Source organism: Galeopterus variegatus, unplaced genomic scaffold (assembly GCF_000696425.1).
Source record: "Galeopterus variegatus unplaced genomic scaffold, G_variegatus-3.0.2 Scaffold140, whole genome shotgun sequence".
NCBI lineage: Eukaryota > Metazoa > Chordata > Mammalia > Dermoptera > Cynocephalidae > Galeopterus > Galeopterus variegatus.
In genome coordinates, this window is record NW_007726251.1 from 643,517 (window position 1) to 665,308 (window position 21,792).

The window sequence follows — 21,792 nt, forward strand, 5'->3', positions numbered from 1 at the left end:
TTCCAGAGCCCGGGGCCGAGGGCTCTCCGGGGTGGGCGGCGCCGCTGCAGCCCCTCAGCCCCCGGGGCGCAGGGCTGCGGGCGGGGCTGAGCCCCCAGCGACCCCCTCAGGCGTGCCCTGCGCTGGGCCCCCGGGGCAGAGGGAGGCCCGCGCTCCCCACAGCGACCGCGGATCCCCGGGGGGCTCCGGCACCCACAAAGGGGATTCCAAGGTGACTAGTCGCCCAGTTGGACGGAGGCCCCCTGGCATCCTCCCATTCTGGGTGCATCCGCCTTCCCAGAACTTTCCTCGCACCTCCGGCCACCCAATTCCTTAGCCCCGGGAAAAGTTCTCACAGGCGAACGGAATCCTGTTTCCCGGTGGCTTCCAAAGCTGGGCAGGAACCCAGGCTGTGGGGGGTGAGGTGGGGTAGAGATGTTGGGGGGGGCTGCCCTCGGCGGCGGGGGGCATCCGGGAAAGGCTGGCCAAGCATCCACTTGTGCGCCCAAGGCGGGCTTGGCATCGAAAGGGTTTCGGCGCCAGGGGGTTGTTTGGGTTTTTCCTGCCAGGAGAGCGGGAGGCGGGAGCGAAGGGAGGATTTTAATTTCATCGCCTAAAATGAAGACACTCTTTGCAAAGAAATAGCCAGGGCAGCCAGCGTTGGAGAGATGGGCTGACCAGGACCCGGTGACACAGGTATTCTGGCTGCGCCTGCCGCCCCACCCGGCGTGTGAATGTATCCATCGTTTTAATTGATTTCTTTTTGAAGCCAGGTGGCAGCGGCTGCGTGTGTGTACACACAGATATACACACACACAAACAGATACACATGAGGAAACACACGCACACACACACCACGGGTCCACACGCATGCACACATACCTTCAAAGAGCCTGGGTAACGGGTCAGGTCCCTGAGTATTACCCAACCCTGAGCACTACCCAAGGTGTACGTATGTGTGTGTGGGGGGGTGAAGGGGTGGAGGACAGGAAGGTGAAGCAGGGCTCCCAGTAGGTCAAATGGTGCGGTCGTCTCCGCCCCCGACCCCAGATCCCTGGCTTTCTTCTCCTGGGGGGTGTCTGAACGAGAAATCTCAAACTTGGGCTCGTTTCCACAACCAAAGAGGGGTCGGGCCCTATTCCCCAGCGCCCGCAACCCCTGCAGACTGAGAACAAGTCCCTCCCTCCCTGTGTCCGAACCGGTGGCGCCAGGGCGATCAAAACCCGAAGGAGCGGTCACCTCGAAACAGGGCGTGGCCCCCCGGCGGCTGCTGCGATGTTGTGGTCTCTCGCCTGCTTGGCCCAGGGTTACAGAGGTGGGGAGGGATGATCCGAGGGGCAGAGGTTGGGGGCGTGGGTTTGCTTGCAGCCATCCCGACGGGCCCTGGACACTGCAGGGAGTAAGTCTTCCTCTCACCCTGGCTCCTTAGGAATGTAATCGAGGATGCTGGCCCTGCGGCTGCTCAACGTGGTGGCCCCCGCCTACTTTCTGTGCATCTCCCTGGTGACCTTCGTGCTGCAGCTGTTCCTTTTCCTGCCCAGCATGCGCGAGGACCCCGCGGCTGCCCCTCTCTTCTCGCGGGCCCTGCTCCACGGGGCGCTCTTCCTATTCCTTTCGGCCAACGCCCTGGGCAACTACGTCCTGGTCATCCAGAACTCCCCGGACGACCTGAGCGCCTGCCAGGGAACCTCGGCCAGCAGGGCTCCGTGCCCCCCGCCCAGCACCCACTTCTGCCGAGTGTGCTCCAGAGTCACCCTGAGACATGACCACCACTGTTTCTTCACCGGCAACTGCATCGGCAGCAGGAACATGCGCAACTTCGTCCTGTTCTGCCTCTACACCTCCCTTGCCTGCCTCTACTCCATGGTGGCCGGCGTGGCCTACATCTCCGCGGTCCTTTCCATCTCCTTCGCCCACCCCCTGGCCTTCCTCACGCTCCTGCCCACCTCCATCAGCCAGTTCTTCTCCGGTGAGTGGGCCTTAGCAGGCAGATTGGTTGGACCCTACACAAAGACCCCCCACCCAACCCCAAGAGTTGCCAGATTTAGCAAATAAAAATACAGGATGCCCAGCTAAATTAAAATTTCAGATAAACATTACATAATTTTTTAGTGTAGTTATGTCTCCAATATTGCATGAGACATTTACACTTAAAAGATTTAATGTTGCCTATCTGAAAAAAATTAAATGGACCTGCTGTATTTATCTGGCAACCCCCTCCTCCCCGCATCCTCATTCATCTTACTGTCCATTTGCTCATAGAATTGCAGCATCGAAGTGATAGACCTGCTTTATGCCAGGTAGGGCTGGGTGCTGCCATCCCTCCCTGCAGGCCTATGAGGTACAGCCATGCGATGGCTTTCCTCTTCCTGGACCCCAGTCCTGCTCACACATTCCCTGAGGACTTTGCCTTTCAGAGGTTTTGCCGACCAACTCGGGGCCAGGCCGTTAGCAGGAGGCTAAGTCCCATCTCCTGATCACTATGTTTGACTCCAGCAGGCTGCCCAGCCTGTGGATGGATCAGAGCGGGGGACTCTGATGGAAGGTGCAGCCATGTTTAGTGTCCCCATCTCCACATTACAGAGCCATAGGCCTGGTGTGGATCTGACCCTCCAGGAGGCCTTTATACCTGTAGAAGCCAAGCATGTAGGCCATCACATCGTGCCCTGCTGGGTGCCCTGGTAAGGACTGCACTTTAAACAGTGTGCACCCAGGAGAGCTGCCTGATACCTGGTCCTAGGGGGTCTTGGCTACTGGTAGATATTCTTACCACTTTATCTGGCCTTGAAATTTGTCCTGCCTCATTTCCTTTCCCTCCCTCCTCACCCTGGCCTTTGACTCTGACTGACTTGGTTCTCCCTGTTGGTAGTGTGCAGACATGTGTATAGCATTTCTATTTTTCAGATGGAGAAACTGAGGCTCAAGTGAGAATAGATGACTTGCCCAGGGTCTTCTTACTCCTGGGTAGCAGTCTCTGGCCTGTCTCCCAGGTCTTTAAACCACAGCCAATGCTCTTCCTCAGCAGCACAGAGAATGGAGCATGTTTCCTCATTCACTGACCTTCCAGGAACAAAGACAGAGCATAGCTACTTCCACTGAGAGCCCAAGATTGGCTTGATGTGTCTGGGTTGAACATTCATAAAAATTCTGGTCCACTCTGGGGGAAGCCATCATTTCGGTCTTTATTGTGGCTGCAGCCCAGTGCTATACAACTACTGTGCCATTTGGCAGTGGGAACACAGAGGTCCAGGGAGGACCCAGCTATGGGGGTTGCCGAGAAGGCAGGTGGTTGAGCTGGGCCCAGAACTCAGAGCTCTTGGGCCTTCTGGAATCTGGTTCTGGCATAAGAGGCTGCTGGGACTGAAATAACAAAGACGGGGGAGGGCAGGTGGGCGGGCTGCGGGGTGGAGTGTGAGCACAGGCAGGTGGGGGGATAAGGAGAGCCAAAGAGCCTGACGGCACTTTCTTTCCAAGTAGTTTCACCAACCATAAAAAATGGATGGTTCCAGAAGGAGGATCTTGAAATGGTTTGATTTGAGATAAGTCTGGGCTTGAGGACTGTCCATATGTGCTAGGTTTGGGAGACGGAAGGAAGGAAGGAAGGAAGGAAGGAAGGAAGGAAGGAAGGAAGGAAGGGCCTCCTGATTTGATGTAATAGGAGAATAGAGCCAGTCAGTGCCCTCCTAGGGGCCCAGAAATCCCTGTCCCAGCATATGGATGAACCCCACTTTCACCTCATCATACCTACTAGGAAAAAAGGAGGCCAAGATTTCTAATCTCCAACTCTCCCATCTCATCTTCCACCTTTGATGACCTTTCATCTTTCCCCTTATGAACTCCTCTTCTCCCCCCTCTGCCCCCACCAACATAACACCCCATCTGTTCAGCTTCCTCCTTCCTATCTCTTCTCTTCTGATTCTCAATTCAAACGGTTCAGAGCACATCAAGACAGAAGGCAATAAGAAGTCACAAGTTGTTTAATAGAAGTTGAGCTGTCCCCAACTCTGATACAGATCTGAGTCAGATCTGCCACTAGAGCATGGGATGGCTGTGAGTGTGGGTCCTGAGAGGTAAAAGTGGAAGCATTCTTCTAAAGTGAAGCAGGCTGCTGACCACGGGTCCTAAGCTGATGCCAAAGAGGGCCAGCTAGTTAGGTTTTAGAAATTGTCCTTTCTTTTGGTTTTGTGGGACCAGTACATGTTGTGCCACCTCTCTCATCTGTGAAATGGAGATGACACCATCTGACCTGTATCATGGCATTTGGATAAGTACACCAGCATGGCAGGTGACACTGGAAAGTCCAGCAGGAGGGAATGGGGACTGATGTTTTTTTGAGCACCTATTGTGTGCTGTCCACTGTGCACATCTCATTTCATCCAATCCTCATGACACGTCTGTGCAGCAGGTACTATTATATCTATTTTAAAGGAACCGAAAGCTCAGGAACCAAAGGCTCAGCAAGGTTAAGTTGCTTCAAAGCCACACAGCTAGTATGATTCAAACCCAAGATTTGGACTTGGGGCTGCTAGCCTCCAAAGCTCGTGCTCTTTCCACTACACCACATTGCCTCTCTGGGGTTGCTTCTCTGAAGCCATTTCTTGATAAATGAGCCACTGTGGGAGGGAGGGAGCTTCTTGTCCCTGGATGTATTCAAGAAGATGCTGGGTGATGATCTGTCAAAGGTGTTAGAGATGCTTGGTGGGAGGCAGGGGCAAGGAGACTGGATGATGGGACTGTTCAGGCCCTTCAGGAAAATTATGTGATGTTTTAAAAGAAGCATATCTATTATTAAATAGTTAAGAGGAGCTGAAGCAGCTAGGCTAGATAACTTCAAACACTTCAAGAGAAAGTAGGTCCCCAGAATAGCCTTTTGTAGCTGCTGCATGGGGCCAGGAAAAGGCCACAAGGTCTTTTCCTCATGCCTTGATTTAGTGCCAGAAAAAGGCCAGTGGGAAACAGCTTCCATCCACCCAGGCTGGTCCCTGGGGCTGACTTGCAAGACAGGCCCAAGCTTGATGGCTCTGATGTTCTCACATCCCAGCTCGAGGGCCATCTCTGTTCGCCAGCATTCCTTGAGCCCAAAGGGCACCATGGTCCCAGGATCCTCCATCCTGTCCTGTATATGACTGCTCAAGCTAATCTGTGCTGACAAGGAAGAAGTGGGTCAGGGGATGGCCCAGTCCAATGTGAGCCTTGCCCTGCTGCTGCCCCTGTGCCAGCAGAGGGGCTGCTGTAAATGTCAGCTGGAGCAAGCTTTCTATCCCCTGGGTGGCTGGACCTATTTGTCTTCAACTCTGCAAAGGAAAACCTGCTATGAAATCTCCTAGGGATAAGGGCAAGAAGAGGATGCTAAGGAGCAAATCCAGACTGGATACACATCCTCCCTAGCTGCTGAGTCCCCCACTGCTCGGACTGGACAAGTTTTAAAAGCCAAACTCTCGGGGGTCTGGAAATTGGAGCCTGGGGAAAACCTGGGAGGAGGTGGGCTGGGGCAAGGGAGGCTGGTGGAATATGGTTGAAATTTGCATGAGCAGAACAGGTTGTAAGGTGGGGTCCCTGGAGCAGATATCCCCACTTCACTAGAGGAGGTGGTGGTGGTGTTGCCCTACAGTGAGAGAAGGGCTAAGGAGGGCTTATAAATTCTCTCCTGGGCCCACTGCCCTGCTGCTGGGCAGGTCAAGGTAGGTGTCTTTACCAGCTGCCACAGTTGCAGCTCAGACAGGACTCTAAGCCCTGGAAAGGAGAAGAAAGCTTGATGGCCTTAGGAATTAAACTTGACCCCTTTTTGGATGTAGTCTCATCTATAAAATGATCCTCAGCAGGGAATGATGCACTAAGTGTGAACCAGGATGCTGACCACTTTGTACACAATTTCCTTGAATCATGCAACCCTATGAAGTCGTTATTATCACAATACCCATTTTACAGATAAACAAACTGCAGCTCAGAGAGGTTAGGAAGCTTGTACAAGTCCACACAGCTGGGAGATTCAAACCTAGCATGGATCTACCACCCAGACTCTGAGGAAGAGTTTGCGATCTCTTACTCAGTGGATATTTAAAACCAGTAATAAGAAGTGCTTGATTTAGAGTGGTTTAGGGGAGGTCCTGCCCCATGGCCAGGGGCCAAACTGATGACCTTGGGGGCCTCTTCCAAGCTTAGCAAGCTCTGACTGACAGGATAGCTCTGGATGAATGTTCAAGTGGCCACACCATCTTCCTGCTAACATTAATGCCTGAATTATTCTCTAAGTTGGCACTCTTTGCTACCCTTGAAGCTAAGCTCGTGACTTGTTCTTCGTGATGACTGTGCCCTGTTCTTCATCATGTTGTCACTTTCCTGAGTGCTTCTGGCTCCATAGGGAGGTGGCCCTGCAGTCTAGACAGCTGCCCAGGTGCTGGCTCCCTCCTGAGGGTCCTCAGCTCACCCCTCTCTCCTCCTGAGAAAACCCTCTCCTCCCTGCTTCGATCCCAGACAGAGAAAGCAGAGAGATGGTTATCTCTGACTCTGCAGAAATGTTAACAGTGTCTAAGCGCTGCCCTGAGAAGCTGAGGGCTCTCCTAGCTGAGCTCATCAGGCTTCCCCTCCCTCTCCCTCAGGTTCCTAGTTCTCCCTTTTACCCTCAGGAGCCATCAACACTAAGAAAAAGTTAGGGCAACTAGTTCATCCTTCCTCTCCCTCACTGCAGTGCTGAGATTGCTACAAAATGTAGCTTCAGTCTCATTAATCTCCCTCCCTCCCTCCCAGCGGAAAGCGGCTGCCTGGATGGCATTTCTCTACGTGGCCTGGGTGTAAAGCCGTTCTGGTGTTTCCCCTCCCCCCACAGGAGCTGTCCTCGGTTCTGAAATGTTCGTCATCCTCATGCTGTACCTCTGGTTTGCCATCGGCCTGGCCTGTGCCGGCTTCTGCTGCCACCAGCTGCTGTTGATCCTTCGGGGGCAGACCCGCCACCAGGTGCGAAAGGGGGTGGCAGTGAGGGCCCGGCCCTGGCGCAAGAATTTACAGGAGGTCTTCGGAAAGAGGTGGCTGCTAGGCCTGCTGGTCCCTATGTTCAATGTTGGAAGTGAGAGCTCCAAGCAGCGGGACAAGTAGCAGGCACTGCCATCATGTCTTTGTGTGTGTCAACTCCTCCTGAATGTAAGACCACCGCACCCTTGTCTCCACCCACGACCCACCATAACCTTGGGCTGGTAAGGTCTTAGCATGCACCCAGGTCTGCAACCCACAGAGAACAGCATCAGCAGGTGGCTCATGACAAGGAGGAAGAATGGCCACCCAGGCATCGCTAGGCCCCTCACAAGCTGGCCAGGTGGCTGCTGACTGCTAGGATACCTCTGCTTTTTTTTCTTCTCCTTGGGATGCCCGCTTCCCCTCTGCTTGGCTCATTAGCTCTCTACCAAGTCTCATGTCATCACTGCTGACTACTAGAGCCCTTCCTCCCAGGCTCCATGTTGGGAGTGGGGAGTGGGGAGTGTATTCTTGCTGCTGGGTTGAAGTTCCCCAGGACCTGTGGGCTGGCAAGTGATTAAAATTACCATGTGTGAGAGGCAGCCAAGTCAGCCCTGCTAGGGAAGTTGGGAAAGGGTGGGCACATGCCCTCATCTCCTCTGTAGTATTGTGGGCAGCAAAGGGAAAAAGAATTCAGTAGCTTGCTGTCCACCCCCAAGGATCAAGGTCCTTTCTCAGAGACAGCAAACAATGGCCCGGTATTTCCAGCTGCTGTTCCCTGCCCACCCTGCCCAGCTGGCCACCCCAGCCCAGCCCAGGACCTGGCTGGATACTGCCTTTTTCAAGCACTCTTTCAGCCTTCCCCCTTGGTCTCCAGTCTTTGGGTCTTTGCCAGATGCTGGAAAGGCAAGGAAGAAGGGAGAGAGAAAGTGGAGTTACTGAAAAATGAGGGAGGCATGTCACTGTATCATAGTATAGAAGGGGACACGTGTGTGTGTGTGTGTAGCAGGACATAGGTGGTGGCGAGGAATGTTGTTATGAACACAGAGGAAGAATGCTTAGGGGAGGCGGAAAATGGGCAGGGGAGATAGTTCATTTATACCCTCTATAAAGGACACTCTGGCAGCTAAAGCTGTTCGATGTTTGAATGGCTACCTGCGGAGGTAGTGAGTGCTCCACCATGGTAGGTTTTCCAGCAGGGACTGGGTAGTCATCTGCCAGGCATGTGCAAGGGATTTCTACATGGACTCTTTCTAGATGAGCTTAGACATCCCTTCCCACCCCAAGATTCTAGTGTCCTCTGTGATTGCTGGGCCCAGAGGCAAGATCTTGCAGAGATAACCTGTGAGCTATTTGCTTTCATAGACAGTAGGGTGGGGATGGAAGGGGTCCAAAAATCATGATACAAACTTTCAGGATCCAACCAAGCCACTGGGCACAGAGCCACTGGAGAGACAGGACTACCTGGTTGAGGGGGCTGGTATTTGAGAGCAGTGAGATGGAGCATCGTAAGGGTCAGATGCAGGCAGTGGTGGGGAGAGAAGAGCCAGCAGGTCATGCTCAGCTCTGAGGGGTGAGATTGGGGGAGTTGAGGCTGGGGGGTGGGGATGACCAGAATATAAGGTTGCAATTGCCAGATCATCCCTGGCTCCGGCTGGGGGCCCTGCTATGTGTTCTGGTACCCAGAGGACCAGACTCCTGGGGCATATGAAGGAGCTGGGACAACACAAGTGCCCCTTCCTGACTGGGCCCCAGGCCAAACCAACATCCATACAGGCAGGAGAGCTGAAGCCCACACCCTGCTGTGCCCAGCAGGTGGCCACAGCCACCCCAAGGGTTTCTGCACAATACCCGGAGTTCTTGAGCAGAGCTTGGGAGGACTTTACCTTGGTCCTACCTTTATGCCCTCTAAAGAGCTAATGTAGAAATGGCTTGGCCTGCTCATAGTTCTCCCTCCCACATTAATTCATTAATTCATTCATTTACCTGACATATATTTATTGAGCACCAACTATGTGCCCAAGTCTCTTCCAGGCACTGGCAATACAGTGACGAACAGGACAACAAGATCCCTGCCATCACTGGTACCTTGCCACTGCTCCCCTGTGCACTGGCTCACACTCCCTGAAAAAAGGCCACTCTGAAATCTCGGTGGTCAGCAGGGCAGGTCACTTGGAGGGAAAGGATGTGGCACAAAGGACTGAAGGGCAGCCTAAGCTGCCTCGATGGAGGAATTACTGGGGGTATCTGCACCCCCAATTCTGGCCATACTACTTAAACAGTGGGAGGGAGAGGGGAGAAGGTTAGAGCAGTTCAGGCCTTGGCTCTCTCTTGACCCCAGAGCTCAAGCTTGGAAGCCAGTCCTGCCATTTCCAGCCTCCTGGAGTCTCAGCACAATGAGAACTGACATCCACAGAGGGGCAAAGAGAGATCTGTCGGGGGAGGGACAGAGGGGTGGGTCAGTTCCTGGCAGACCAGCCAATGGGGGTGATGGTTGCGAGGTTGCCAGGTGTGGGACTTGAGTAGCATTTGTACACATGGCCCTGTATTGGCAATGAAGAACATCAATACAGTATGTGGTTTTAAATTGGGTTTGATATGATTGTATGTGGCACTGTGGTTGGCGGCAGGCTGGCAGGGCTGGAATGTACTGATGCAGTCATATTAGCTTTTCAAATATTTAAATAAGTATTAAAAATATTCTGTCCAAGTTGGTAAGTAAGCATGGCCCAGATTCCCTATGTAACCCATCCCTGCTGACCTGGCTCCTCCCTGGGGACCCCTGGCTCACTCCACAATCCAGCAACTAAAGGAGTAATGCCTGGCCTTGCATGGGGCCCCCAGGACCCTGCTCCAGCCCTCAGCCAACATCCATTGTGATTGGCAGGGGCTGTATGGTGGCAAATATGTGAATATCAGCCCTGGTTGGCAGCGACCTATCCTGTAGAGCTGGGCTCTGTAGACTCATGGGACGAGGGATGGAATATCTTACCTGAAAACACCTTCCGTCTCCTTTTTCTCCTCCTCCTCCTCTCCCTTCCCTCCTCATGTCAGATGGCAGGTGGGAAAGAGAATGAAGAGGATAACTCTGAGGATCAGCCAGTGCCCTCTGCCCTCTCAGCCCCTATGACACTTGGAGACCTTGGGCTGCCAGCGTGAGGGCAGCTGGGAGGGGAGTGAGCCCCGCAGGGAGTGGGCACTGAGTAGGTGAATAGCCATGGCCTCTGATGCATCCTAACTGCATGCAGGCCTGGACTGATGGAGGACACACTGCAAAGTGATGATTTTATTTGGGCTGTTGAAGAAACTTCAGCCTAGGCCATATGGTCTGCGTTCCCTGAACACACGCCAACAGGCAACCAGCAAGGCAGCCCGCAGATGTGCTAGGGGAGCTGGATGAATGGAGCTGTGGCTAACCATCAGCACCTTCTAGAGCATGGGCTGTCTACACTCCACAGGGCAGACACCACACCTGCCTTGTTCACCATTGCATACTTGATGCCCAACAGAGACTAGGCATGTAGTAGGTACTCGATAAGTATTAGGTAAATGAATGCACAGATCTTGTGCTCTTTTGCTTACTCCACATCTCTTATTCCCCTGATGTGCCCAGCACTGTGCCATGCACATTGTGGGGCTCGAAAACAGACAAGACAACTCTGTCCTGAGGAGCTCCCAGCCTCAGAGGAGTGAGAGAGCACATCCAGCTGTCGGGACTAGGGAGCTCCGTTTGTGCAGGGCCTGGAAGGATGGATGAGATTTCAGCAGGTGGAGAGGGACAGAGAGGGCTTTCCAGGGAGAAGGAACAGGAATGGAGCCTCGGAGTGTAGGGGACATGATGGAGATGCCCAGGGAGTTAAGGCTGAGGGTCAGCACCCCAGCAAGAGGGCTTTGAATTCCAAGCTAAGGGATCTGGAGTGAATTTCACAGGCAGTAGGGAACCATTGAAGGTTTTCAGCAAGAGAGTGGCATGATCTGAGCTAGATTTCAGAAAAGTAGAGCCTTGGAGGATAGGCTTGAAGTGGAAGAAACTGGAGTTTGAGGGACCTGATAAGAGGCATATATGTTATATCTGAGTGACATGTGACAAGCATCTGAGTGGTAGTATCTGTGGACTGGTAAGGAGGGAAAAGGTATTAAAGGCAATTCACAGACAATGGGACATGCTTAGAGGGGTACTGGGGAGAAGACTCAAGATGGCCCTGAAGGTTGAGACAGGGTGACTAGGGTGACCTCAAAGGACAGGCCATCAGGAGCACTGGGATATGGAGAAGATCATGAGGCTGAGGTTCAGGGTTGCCCAAAGCATTAGCTCTGTCATTGGCAGTCAATGGTGTCATTCTTAACTGACCACTTTGCAACCTTGTCTGGAGGAAGGGGTTCAGGGGACATCTGCTGGTCATAAAATGCAGCACAACACTCTGACTCCCAAAGCCACGGTAGAACCATCTGCCTGTGGCAAAGATCCTCTGGCCCCTACACCCAGTGTCAGATGGAGTGAGACACTTGGCTCTCCAGTACCTCTATATTCTCATCCAGAAAGTGGGTACTCTGCTTTGGCCCATGCCCTTGTGTCAGATCAGGCGAAATAGAAACTGCTTCACTCTAGGCTTCAGGAACCCAAGGAGCTTTGGAAAGAGGACAAACTTGAGGACACTTGAACCCATGTCCCCCTCCACTATAATGTCAGTCCTTAAGTCCCAGGAATCAGTCTCTTTCCCTAGGAACATGATTGTCCTTGTCACTATCCATGCATTTGGTCTCCCAAATGCCCTGGCACACTCTACCATGCGTCTTTCAACTGGGTTCATTCCTCCTCATGAGATTCCCCCTCAGCTCCCTCCTGCCCTGCCTTGGGGCATACTCTCAGGGATGCTTGGGAGGCAGCCCCTCCTGCCAGGGAGAGAAGGGGGATGGGCAGGGAGCAAGGAAGCATTGCTCCTGTCTTATCTGAGAGACTTTAGAGATGAGACAGAACTGTGAACCTGCTCACCAGCTCAGATGGTGTCTGCGGGTAGCTCAGCTGTTCCTAATGTTGGCCTCTGTTTCTGCCCTTGTTCCTCTCTCTATGCGTGGTACAGGCCCAGCTACTCCACTCATTCCTCAAACATTCACTGATTCTGACACCATGCCAGGCACGATGCCAAGAACCAGGAATGCGAAGATGAATGAGACCCAGTAGCTGACCTCAGGAAGCTCACTGGGAAGAGGACAAATTGCAGATCACTATGATTCAGTAGTATGAGTGCTGGTGGGAGGACAGTGCACTATGGAGCCTGGAGGAGAGCAGTCACTCAACCGTGGGCAGACTGGAAGACTTCTCAGAGGAGGCAACATCTGGGTTGTGCAGGATGAATATGCGTTGGCCAGGCAAAAAAGCAGGACTGTGGGTGGGTGTGGGGGTGGGAGGGACTGTGCAGAGGCAGGGATGCCAGGTGACTTCTAGGGATTCCAAGTCTGCATTTCAGAGTGATGGGTGTAAGTATGAATCCTGCAGCCAGAGTTGGAGATTCTGTTCTCAGGCCACATTCCCCAAGGACCCTGCCTCCTCACTCTGATCACTTCTTATAAAACCCTGACTCATCCGAGCTCTTAGTGTCCCATTTGGATGAGTCAAGCATGAATTAATGTGTCTAGTTTTTCTAAGTGATCCACAGGGTCCTCCCAGTTGGAGACCAAAGGCAGAGGGTTGTGTATTTCCCAGGCAATCAGCCAGAAGCTGCTGGAGAGCTCAACTGGGGACATCGACGATCTCTAGACCTCTCTCTGCACCCAAAGAAGGGCCTCTGGGAGCTCCCCATCACTCTTGCCTTCCTGCTCAGCCTCAGCACATGGGGTTGGAAGGAAACACTCCTAGTAAGATGGCTTCCAGGAGCTGGAGTAGCATTGCAAAGGCTGGAACCCTAGCATGTAGGAGTGACCTTTCGTAGCATACAATGCCCCCGTCCTGACTGGCAAGGTAGTTCCCTTCATGGCCCTCTGTACCCAGTGGGCACTTCCTCATAACCTGGTGGCCCCAGCATGCCTCCTCCATTAGCCTAGGCCTCTCCCAGCCCCTACACATTGCACTTCTCCATAGGGCCCGTCTTCAACTGTTCTAGCTCCCTGGGGAATCTTCTGTCCCAAACTCCCACTGCCCTTGGCAGCTCTCTGTCACTCTGACTCCCTTCCTGCTGTGGGTTTTGTCTTCCAGTTGTACTGCAAACCCTTGGAGGGCAGGAATGGAGATGGTAGAATCCTTTGGTGTCCCCTAGTACCTAGTATGGTGTAGGGCATGTATTGCTGATACCGTAATTCTACTGCTAGTAATAATGATGTTTACTGAGCATTCACTACATGCCAGGCCCTTGTCATACAAACACTTTACCTGTATTAACTCATTTATTGCTCATAGCAACCCTAAGAGGTATGCTTTATCATAACCTCTATTTTCCAGGTAAAGAAATGGAAGCACAGAGAGGTTATGTAGCTTGCCCAACGCCTTGCAGCTAGTAAGTAGCAGAGCTGGGATTCAAACCCAGGCTCCCTGCTCCAGAGTCTATCCTTTTAACACAGACACTAGACTGTCTTTCTATTGTGGACTATTGCAGACACCCAATAAATTCCCTGCTGAAAATTAACAAGGAGTCAAGTTTTCATTCATTAATTCATCGATTCATTCATTCAGCATTTATTGAGCACCTGCTATGTAATAGGCAATGGAAGATACAGAAAAAGGAACTAGGCTCAGCCTCTGCCTTCAGAGGTGACAGTCAGCTGCTTACACTGACTCTACAGGTGAAAACAGGTGTACCTGGGCCTTCCCCAGCCTGAGGATTATGGCAAGTTGCATTAGATGAAGCAGCTTCCTCCAGAGGTGGAGCGTCTGCGGAGGTCTGAGGACAGTCCAGGCTGCCGACCCTGCCCCAGGGCTCAACGATGATGCCTAGCCAGGGAAAAAGGCCTGAGCTCTTTCTGGACTGCTGCCCTCCCAGGCATTGTCAGGGTGCCTACAGGAGGGGACCAGACACTGCCAGTGCACTGAGCATCCACTTCCTGAAGACCAAGGCAGAGGAGGCATAAAAGCTTAAAATGGACTTGGACGAGAGCATCTGCAGGAGCTCATCTATGACATATGGGAAAGGGGAAGCCTCAGGAGGGGCCGACGGCGTGGCTGGTGAAGTGGGATCACATGTTAGCATCCTCCCACAAACGGGCAGGTTGGCACAAAGCTCTGTAGGCAGGGAGCAGGCAGGGAGCAGAGTAATGACATGTAATGATATGTAACCCAGAGTGGAGCCCAGCCCAGCGGAGCCAAGCTGGCACTGTGCAGTCTGCAAGAGAGGAGGGAGTCCCGTGTGTGGGCTCCTCCCCAGGCTTCCTATCCCTGAATGCCCCCTTTCTGGCTTGCCTGGGACTCCTGAAATCCCCACCATTAATATCTCCTTAAAAATAGCATTTTAGGGCTGGCTGGTTAGCTCATTTGCTTAGAGCGTGGTGCTGATAACACCATGATTAAGGGTTCAGATCCCCATACCAGCCAGCTGGAAAAAAAAAATGCATTTTGGCCCCCGAAGCCTCTCATTTCAAATTCTGGGAGGCATTTCCCACTAAACACCTTGAAATGAGGCTACCTTCTTTTCCTGCATGACAGCTAGCTGAGAGGTGGGTGATTTTAGATGGAGGCAGGGGAGAGAGGTGTCCAAGGTATGAAGTGCTCTGTGGGGAAGGAGGTGCTCACACGTTTCTGGAAAGTGACATCCTGGAAAGATCCTTCACTATATTGTGAGTCCAGTGTGCCCAGTGGTTTTGAGTCATTTGAATGACCCCCAAAGGGGCAAGCGGGTTCTACTTTGCCACAGACTCCACCCCTCCCCACTGTCCAACACAGAGATACCCCTTGCTTCCGTTGCCTATTCGTTCCCCTGCATCTAGTATGGTGTAGGCATGAATTGCCCATACGTAATTCTACTGCTAGTAATAATGACCAACATTTCCTGAGCATTTACTACATGGCAGGCCCTTGTCATACACACATTTTACCTGTATTAATTCATTTATTGCTCATAGCAACCCTAAGAGGTATGCTTTATCATAACCTCTATTTCCCAGGTAAGCTGCAGGACAGCCGAGTTCTAGTCTTGACTGTGCCCTCCATGTGCTGTGTCACCTTCCGCTAGCCACCTGGCCCAGTCCCGCAAACCTTCCGCCTCGCATGTTGTGCTGTGGCCGGTGCGGGGAGAGAGGAATAGTGCTTAGGAGAAAAGGCAGTGGGGGGTAGGATTTCAGAGTCGGAAAGACAGGGGAGGTGAAAGGACACAGATTTGATTTTGATGGAGTCCAGGCAGCAGCACGTTCTTGCATTTACTCAAGGACTGTGAGGCTTGCTCTCACCGTCCTGGTGGAAAGAGAGCTCCCGAGGAGACCCCAGCAGGGAAGCTAAGAAGGCGGCCAGTTGAGGGCCAGCGAGGCCCGTCCACCCGAGCGCGCCGGGCAGCTGAGGCCAGAATTCGCTCGCATGTGCGGGGTGATTAATAAACAGAGGAGCAGGGGACGGGGTTCCACGGCTCGCCGGAGAGAGGATTTAATTAGCAGCGCTTTCAGGAGAGAAAATTAAATGACAGGAAACAGTGGTGAACTCCAAGGACGGGGAAACCATTAAACCGATTCTCAGACCCCTGCTCGCGCCAGGGTAGCATTTCCACGGCCCCTGGTCCTGTCCCGTGAGCCAAGGGCCGCGCAGGGCCGGGTGACAGCCGGGGCTCGAGCTGCGCTCCCCGGTCGCGCGGGGACTCCGGGCACCCGCCGGGGCCTGCTGTCGCGGCTCGACGTCACCAGAAGGGGGCGCCACCGGGCCGCCGCGCCCCGCTCTCCCGGCGCCCGCTCCCAGGCTCCGCGGCCGAACCGGGACGCGGCGAAGCGACTACGCGACTGGAGCGACATCGAGCCACAGAGGGCTTCAGGGGGAAAGGGCGGGATATGGGGCCCAGACTCGTGCTGCCAGTAGTACTGTGACCCGAGACTCACTACGCGTCAGGAAACGGGGAGAAGCGGCCTGACCCGGGGAATAGGCATCGGGGGTGCGGGGGCACGGCAGCCTTGTCCACACCCCGGCCTCCGCGCTCCACGCCCGAGCGCCTCCTCCGTGGCTCCTAGCGCTCGCGACCTCGCTGTCATCCTGCCGCCCCCTCCCCAGGCGCCGAGGTGGCGCGGCGTCCTCCTCACCCCACCTCCTCCCTACCACCTGGTGGCTTTCCATTTGCCACAACAGCGACCATGAGTAGGATCTGCTATGAGTAGATCCAGACCTGGTGAGTACCTGGCTTAGGGAAGCTTACTGAATCATGACCACAGCCTCGGGCCGTGCGATTATTAGCCCTGTTCTGCAGAAGAGGAAAATGGAACTCAGAGAGGCTGAGGGAGGCTCCCAGAAACACACAGCTGGTAAGAGATGATGTTGAGATCCACATCCCACTGGCCTCTGAGCTCTTCCCCACACCCAGTCCCTAGCACAGAGCCTCTCACACAGGCACTCCGTAAGGACGTGTTGAACAAATGGCAGGCTGTTTCCTTGTTTGTCAAAGGGGGTGCTAATAGCTAAGGGGGTGTGAGGGTTGAATGAGATGGTGTGTGTAAAACACCTAGCACTGCACTTGGACCACCGTGAGCATTTAGTAAAAGCCGGTGCCATGCTTCTGAAACTTGACAGTGCTGGCAATCGTGGGGGGTATCTCCTTCAAGTGCATATTCTGAATGAGGGGGGCCTGTGAATCTGCATTTCTAACCGGCTCCCCGGTGATGCTGCTGCTGCTCACTCTGCTGCACTTTGAGGAGCTGGCTCCGACTCTCCCCACCCCAACCCCAACTCCAATCCGAAGTCCACACTCGTGAGCCATTACAGTAGTTTCCAGCTTTGTCTGCACATTGTCGAATACCTGGGGAGATTTAGAAATTACTGATGGTGGTGTGGTGGGGGGAGGTCCCCCCTCCCAGAGTCTGATAGAATTGGTCTGGGGGTGTGGTCTGAGCATCAGGATTTTAAAAGTTCTCTAGAGAATTCTGTTAGGCAACCAAGGCTAGAATCACTGCAGTGGAGGGGTCTGAGGAGAGCAGTAATATGAACAGAGGGGTTTGAGGAAGTTCACCTGAAACAGGTGTGGAGGACAGATTGTGCAGGAGATTGGAAGCTGAGTCACCAGCTAGGAAGCTGGGACAGGTGTGAGATTAATCTGGCTAGGGTGGGACTGACAATCAATGCTCCTGATGCCTCTGTAGCTCCCCATCTGCTGGCAGTATAGTTCCAAAGAGGGGTGAGGCCTGGGACAGGCTGGGGAGACCTGGAGAGCATTCTTGGCAGGTATTCTGCAAGGTGTGTACTAAGGAGGGGCTCTGCTCTGAGTGCAGCAGGGTGCCAGAGGCAGGCAGAGAGCTGGGCTGATTTGCTGGTCACTGCCTATAAACATGAAGTGGAAGGCTGGCCTTGGACCGAGGACAGCTCGGCCAGCCCAGTCTTCATTCCTCAAACAGCATTACCTGTATAATCTATTTTATTTTGTTTATTTTACCTGTAGTAATCTTGTGATTACTGTGTATTAAGCACCCAGCACGTAGGGCCACTCTACTCCACACTTGTTGGGAAAAATAGGAAAATGTCAGGGCCCCTTGGATGTTCAGAATCTTGCTGAGCATTTGCTGCAAATATCCTCAGGTGTTCCCTGTTACAACTTAATGTAAATTGTGTATGGGCACCCACATGTCCAGGGTTGTGGACTTAAGTATAAAAGACTAACAGCTCTGAGCCACAGTGCTTCTCAGAACTCTCAGAGAAGCCACTAGGACGGTTGCTCCTAGACCTGAATAAAACCCATTTGTTTTTCTATACCTACGGCTCCCAGAACCTTTCTTTTTTTACCTAGCTCACAGACCTGCATGTGGAGGGTTTGTAACCCAATCTGTGCCACAGACTTGAGGGGTCTTTAAGTCCTAGCTTTACAATTGGCATAGTCGGCAGGATATTTGAGCAGGTACAGGAGCGAAAAGCCCCTTGGAGAGGGAGGAAATGTGGCTACTCATGAATATGTTGTGCCCTCTGGCCACTTTCCTGTTGACCGGGATCTGGTTGCTGCTTACTACTACAAGTCAGCATAGACCAGGCACTCCATGAAGCAGTGTGGCCTCAGAGAGCCCCTTAGGAGGGGGAGGAAATGTGGCTATCCTTGAGCATATGGTGCTTAGTGGCCACTTTTCTGCTGACTGGAGCCTGGCTTACTGCTCACAAACAGATCGACATTTAAAGAAGAAAGCAGAGCTGTTGGAAGCACGGATAATCTGGAGAATGACGTGCTGCAACTGGGCACCCCTGCCTCTCATACCTGGAAGAACGACAAACCTAGTGGTGAGTTGGAGGAGACTGTGCGTCTCCAGGCACGACCTGTTGTGCACCAGAAACTGAAACATGAACAGCCTATAGGACCAGGTGGACAACTGGAGGGTGATCCACAGGAAACTGAATTCACTACCTATGTCCCATATACCCAGGTTGAATTAGCTGATTTAGGGAGACAGTTCAGGCAGAAACAGGGAGCTCCTGGCTGCTTGGCTGCTGCGGTTATGGGACTTAGGGGTGGATAGTGTGATGTGCTCTGGTGAGGAGATGGAAAAATTGGCCTCTATTACCATGCACCTGTCCCTGAGGCAGTGGCTGCAGAATAGCCGAAAATATGCACAAGGGCCAGGTAATAACTCCTTAATGGAATGGGTGAGTGTAGCTGCCCAAACCGTGTGGGCAAATGCCGGAGAACTGCCCAAGACTGTGAGTAAATGGCAAACATATACTGACTTGGTTCAAATAATTCGGGAGCTGGGGATGAGGCAGTCCATGTTTAATGTGAACACCATGGTCTGGATGATGAAAATTTTACAGGCAGCATGAGAGACATAGTGCTGCAAAATGTCCCATCAACATTCTTTGGGTCACTGATGGCCATACTGGCCCCATACGCTGGTCATTCTATACATGAGGTAATGACCATGAGAGCCAGCTTGGGTGCAGTAGAGGATAGCAGAAAAGCAAAAGGGGTCCGAAAGGTGGCTAAGGCCTAACTCCTAAGAAATGATCAGAATCTTATCCTGAGGACCAAGCAAGACTAGCCATAAGCAGATGTGGCTTGACTTGCTTGTAGCAGGGGTTGATATCCAGAAAATTGACCGGCAGCCAAATGCGGTCCTGTTTGCCTTGGGGCAGTAATTACGCCCTGAACAGCGTTTCACTAAATGTCCAGAAACAGGTAGCAAAGTGCACTTGGTGGACTTAAAGGATTTTTTGATTGCTTCTGAGGAGGCAGATGAAATGTTCCAGTTTGATTAGGGAGCAGGCCAAGGTACTCATCTTTTGAGAGCAGGTGAGGACCGGAGGCCTCATGTTGAATTGGCAATACACTGGTCAAGGACTAATGTGCAGCATGTTTTGGCATTGGTAGATACAGGTGCAGAATGTAGCCTGATATATGACAATCGAGGTAAGTTTCCAGGGGCCACAGTTCATGTAGATGGCTATGGAGGACATACTATTGAAGTCAAAGCTGTGTCACTGCCATTAAGCATAAGATGATTGCCCCCTTGTGTGTATACTGTATATACATCCCCAGTAGCTGAGTACATCTTGGATATGGACGTACTTTATGGTTTGTACCTGCAAGCAACAGCTGGAGAGTTTTGGCTATGAATACGGACAATAAAGCCTGTGTTATAGGGATTTGCTAAACATGACCCACAGGTGTTACCCCAGCCAAGACATGTGGCTAATGTAAAGCAGTATTGCCTACCAGGAGGACATGCAGAGATAGGTGCCACTATATTGGAATTAGAAAAAGTTGGCATTATTCATCCAGCTCATAGCCCATTTAATGCTCCAGTATGGCCAGTGAAAAAACCCGATGGTACCTGGAGAATTACTGTAGACTATCAAGAACTAAACAAAGTAGTGCCTCCTTTGCATGCAGCCGTGCCTTCAGTTCACTTGATGGATCAGCTGATGACTCAGCTGGGAACTTATCATTATGTATTGGTCCTTGCAAATGCTTTCTTCTCTATTCCAATCTTGGCCGAAAGCCAAGATCAGTTTGCCTTCACCTGGGAAGGGAGGCAGTGGACCTTTCAAGTATTGCCCCAAGGTTATCTGCATAGCCCAGCCATCTTTCATGGTTTAGTAGCTGGGGACCTAGCCAAATGGACAAAGCCCAGCACAGTTAAAATGTTTCACTACATTGATGATGTGTTGTTAACCTCTGATTCTCTTACAGATTTGACCCAGGCAGCTCCAATGCTGCTAAGCCATTTGGAACAATGTGGGTGGGCCGTGAACACAGCCAAAGTACAAGGACCTGGGCTGTCAGTCAAATTCTTAGGAATGGTCTGGTCGGGTAAGACAAGGGTCATCCCAGAAGCTATTGTAGACAAGATACATGCATACCCTCGACCCACAACGGTAGCTCAGCTACAGACATATTTGGGACCTCTAGGGTATTGGAGAGGTTTTGTACCCCATACGGCTCAAATGGTATGCCCACTGTATGCATTAACAAAGAAAGGAGCCTGCTGGGATTGGACTGAGGAAGTAGAAAAGCCTACCAGGCTACAAAAAGGGCAATATAGCAAGTACAGGCTTTACAAGTGGCTGATCCCACTAAACCTTTTGAATTAGATGTACATAGAACCCAAGAAGGGTTAGGATGAGGTTTGTGGCAGAGACAAGACCGATTCCAAACACCTGTAGGATTCTGGTCTCAGCTCTGGAAGGGCCCTGAAGTACGCTATTCTCTAATAGAAAAACAGCTGGCAGCTGTGTATTCTGCCTTGATGGCCACTGAAGCTATCACAGGAACTGCTAAAGTCCTAGTAAGGACAACATATCCCATACTAGGTTGGCTGCACACGTGGGCAACCAACCCTAAAACAGGTGTAGGTCAGACTTCCACTCTGTCTAAATGGGGAGCATATATAGAACAAAGATAGCACTGTGTCAGTGAGTCCTCTGTCCGAAGAGTTGCAAGCTGTGCTAGGCCCAGTAGAGGTTATGGAGGAAACTTTTGACACAACCCTTACCCACGGAGGTGGAGGCTACACCTTTCCATGAGGGACAGGGACCTATCACAGAACAAGCTTGGTATACAGATGGCTCTAGCATGGGACTCTCAGCATCATGGACAGCTGTTGCTGTCCAGCCCTTAATAGATACCATGTGGTATGAAAATGGTACAGGGCAAAACAGTCAATTGGCAGAATTGAGAGCTGTTTGGATGGTAAAAAATGAGCCTGGGCCATTAACCATCTGTACTGACAGCTGGGCTGTGTACAAAGATTTTAACCCTTTGGATTTCTACTTGGAAATATCAACAGTGGATGGTAGGCCACCGGCCCCTGTGGGGACGAGCCATGTGGCAAGAGTTACGGGGATTGGGGCATGAGAAAGAAGTAACCCTTTTTCATGTCACAGGACATTTCCCCCCTAGCCAGTCCAGGAAGTGATGAAGCTGATGCCTTGGCTAAGGTAAGATGGCTGGAGAGAGCCCCAGCTACTGATGTAGCCCAGTGGTTACATTGACGAATGCAGCATGCTGGCAGCAAAACCATGTGGATGGCGGCTCAAAGATGCACCTTGCCTATAAAATGGGAAGATGTAGTAAATGCCTGTCATGCTTGTCCAGTATGTGCTCAAGAGAGTCCACACCCCTGGCGGGTACCCATATAGATGGACAAATAACTCAAGGAAGGGTGCTCCTGACTCGATGGCAAGTGGACTTTGTCAGACCACTGCCGAGATCAGAGAATTTCAGATATATCTTCACTGCTGTTGATACAGCTACTGGTCTTCTGTTTGTATGGCCT

General features: G+C 52.2%; 1 protein-coding gene across 2 annotated transcripts; it reads left to right on the plus strand.

The window, feature by feature from the left end:
* Window positions 1-646: 646 nt before the first annotated feature.
* Window positions 647-13,547, plus strand: ZDHHC22 (zinc finger, DHHC-type containing 22). Of its 2 annotated transcripts, none has more exons than XM_008590374.1 (3): window positions 647-675; window positions 1,409-1,948; window positions 6,806-13,547. In XM_008590374.1, exons 2-3 carry the CDS (start codon window positions 1,423-1,425, stop codon window positions 7,069-7,071), a joined length of 792 nt encoding a protein of 263 aa, XP_008588596.1. In that variant the 5' UTR covers window positions 647-675; window positions 1,409-1,422; the 3' UTR covers window positions 7,072-13,547. The 2 variants fall into 2 exon arrangements, with proteins under 2 accessions (XP_008588596.1, XP_008588592.1); XM_008590370.1 differs by lacking the exon at window positions 647-675 and adding an exon at window positions 1,206-1,294.
* Window positions 13,548-21,792: the final 8,245 nt, after the last annotated feature.

Coding starts and splice junctions, on each gene's coding strand:
- ZDHHC22 (XM_008590374.1), top strand. CDS start 1,423: ATGCTGGCCCTGCGGCTGCTCAACGTGGTGGCCCCCGCCTACTTTCTG. Junction 1,949..6,805: donor CATCAGCCAGTTCTTCTCCG/GTGAGTGGGCCT, acceptor CTCCCCCCACAG/GAGCTGTCCTCGGTTCTGAA.